Here is a 2,135-nt window from a genome sequence, read left to right as displayed (position 1 = left end):
TCCTCATGTCCCTCTCACACTGGGGGCATCAGGAATGTGCTCAGGATGGTTTAACCCTGGCCAGCACCCAATGCCAGAGGTCTCAGCATCCCTGGATGTGGTCTCTGCTCCAACCTGAGCAATCCTGTCCTCCCCCAGCACTGCTCCCCGCCATCCTCGCCGGGAGCTGAGCTCTGTGCACGCCATAAAGCAGCAGCTTGGAGGGTAACGGCCCCAGAAATGACACCCAGTTCTGCTTGTTCTGCACAAAAAAGTGACACTCTTGTAAGTAAATTAAATACTAATTTAGACTATTGCTTTATTATGGGCCAAGAGTAAAAAATTAATTGAGGCTTTCAGCCAGTTGCGGATTCGAGTAATTCATTACGAGTGAAAATGATGAACTGCACGAGGCAACTCTTTACCAAACATCTTGGAGAGTTATGTATTGGTTTTACTAACGTTACATAATTAAGCAACTGTGTAATTGGCAACACATTTATCACTTCTGCAATTCTGTTTTTCATGAGTAAAACAAAAAGCATTCATATTTGTTTGCTGGAGCGTCAGCTTCTCTGGCAACTCCAGCAGCAAAAATAATGCACAGAGATGGAAAACTGGGAGCAGGAATGGGCTGGGAGAGGCTCCAGCAACACCACAGAGCCTGCTCGGTGCTGGGGGGCGAGGAGAGGGGTCCAAAGGGGTGCAGTGAGGGTGGGAAGTGCCTGTTTGGGAAAGGAATCCAGCCCTGGAACAACCAGGATTCCTTCTTCCTACACCAAACCCCAAATCCTGGGGCTTCAGGATTTATTGGGGCGCTCCCAGTATCTGAAAAGCTGAGCTGAGCCTCTGGAAATGCCACATGGAGGAGCAGAGCCCCATCCCAGGGTGAGAATCTCAGACCCATCCCAGGTGAGAGATGATATTTAAGAAACCCCATCTTTTATTTTGTCTCTCTCCCAAATGGACCCTTGTCCGTTCCCAGTTCCTGCGTATCCTCAGTGAGAATTTTTATGGATTTTTACACATCCCGGAGGGAAAAGCGAGGAGAAGGAGGCGTTTGCTCGGAGGTTGGAATATCTGGGCATTCCCCTTGCCCTCCTGTGGACACGCACGGGAACAGCAGCGGGAYGGATGCTCCGGGAGGGATGCTCCGGGCATTCCTCCACCCCTGCATCCTGAGCTGACTTTAAAGGACTTTAAAACACATCCATAACTGCTCTGCCCTGCTCTGCTGCTGCCCTACAGCGATATAAACCCCCGTAAAATAAAACTAAACCAACCGCGGGGAGGAGAAACTGAAAAGAAACCGGCAACGTGGGAGGAGCTCAAATGACCTCGGGGCTCGCTCAGCCTGCYGACCCCAGGAGATGCCAGAAGCTCTGGTGTGGAGCTCTAAAGGTGCTGCAGGGTTCCTGAAGAGCTCAGGAGAGCTCAGAGAGCTGGAGAAGGGTGTGGGTGTTACCTCCAGCTCCCGCAGCACAGGGTGGTCCTCGATGCCCGGGAACAGCACCCGCATGGCGTAGGTCCTGTAGTCCAGGTAGGGGATGCCCGAGCGGTCCAGGTCGCTGGTCAGCTCATTGATGTCCGTCTGCAGCTCTGCAAAGGCTGTTTGAGGGGAGAACAGGACAGGGAGAGCTCAGAGCTCGGGGAGAAGGTTTGGGAAGGGCTCTCCTTGCGGGATRGGCCAGCCCAGGAGAGGATTCCAGYRAGCTCAGACACTTTTGGASRCTCCATCTCTGCAGCTGAGGGAGGSAGAGCAGCCCCAGCTCAGAGCAGAGAGCGAGAACAAAGCTGTGGTTCATCTGCATGCAGCTCACACCTGTGTGCACACCCCAAACACCTTCACAGGCTGCACGCAGGAACCGGGATCTCTTTTCTTTTCTTCCCTATTTCCCTTTCTTCTCGTTCCCCTCCTCTATCAACAGTTGCCGAGATAATCAAACCTGATGCAGATCAAATCCGAGCTGCTGCAGGGTCAGGGAGGGATTTATTCTGCCTCTCCTAACACTGTGTTCTACAGCTGGATTTGTCTCCTCGTGTTCCCTCTCCYGAGTGTGACACGCTGGCTCAGGGAGGGCTCTGCACCTCTGTGCCAAGCCCAATCTGTGGTTTCTCCTGARTTTATCTCAATTTCTGCCCTGTGCTTTCAAGGC

The 2,135-nt window shown here is 52.6% G+C and overlaps 1 protein-coding gene across 1 annotated transcript in view; it reads right to left on the bottom strand.

Moving 5' to 3' along the window:
- Positions 1–2,135, bottom strand: part of LOC130586502 (plexin-A2-like) — a gene marked incomplete at both ends in the record, with an annotated part of 72,001 nt that overhangs the window by 20,383 nt on the left and 49,483 nt on the right. Inside the window, one exon of the mRNA XM_057387304.1 lies at positions 1,445–1,587. Coding sequence (XP_057243287.1) covers positions 1,445–1,587 — 143 coding nt within the window. The remainder of the gene's footprint in view (positions 1–1,444; positions 1,588–2,135) is intronic.

The sequence above is a fragment of the Malurus melanocephalus genome, unplaced genomic scaffold (assembly GCF_030028575.1).
Source record: "Malurus melanocephalus ecotype Western Australia unplaced genomic scaffold, MMel_1.1 scaffold_1180, whole genome shotgun sequence".
Taxonomy (NCBI): domain Eukaryota; kingdom Metazoa; phylum Chordata; class Aves; order Passeriformes; family Maluridae; genus Malurus; species Malurus melanocephalus.
This window is presented reverse-complemented; position numbering and strand designations above follow the sequence as displayed.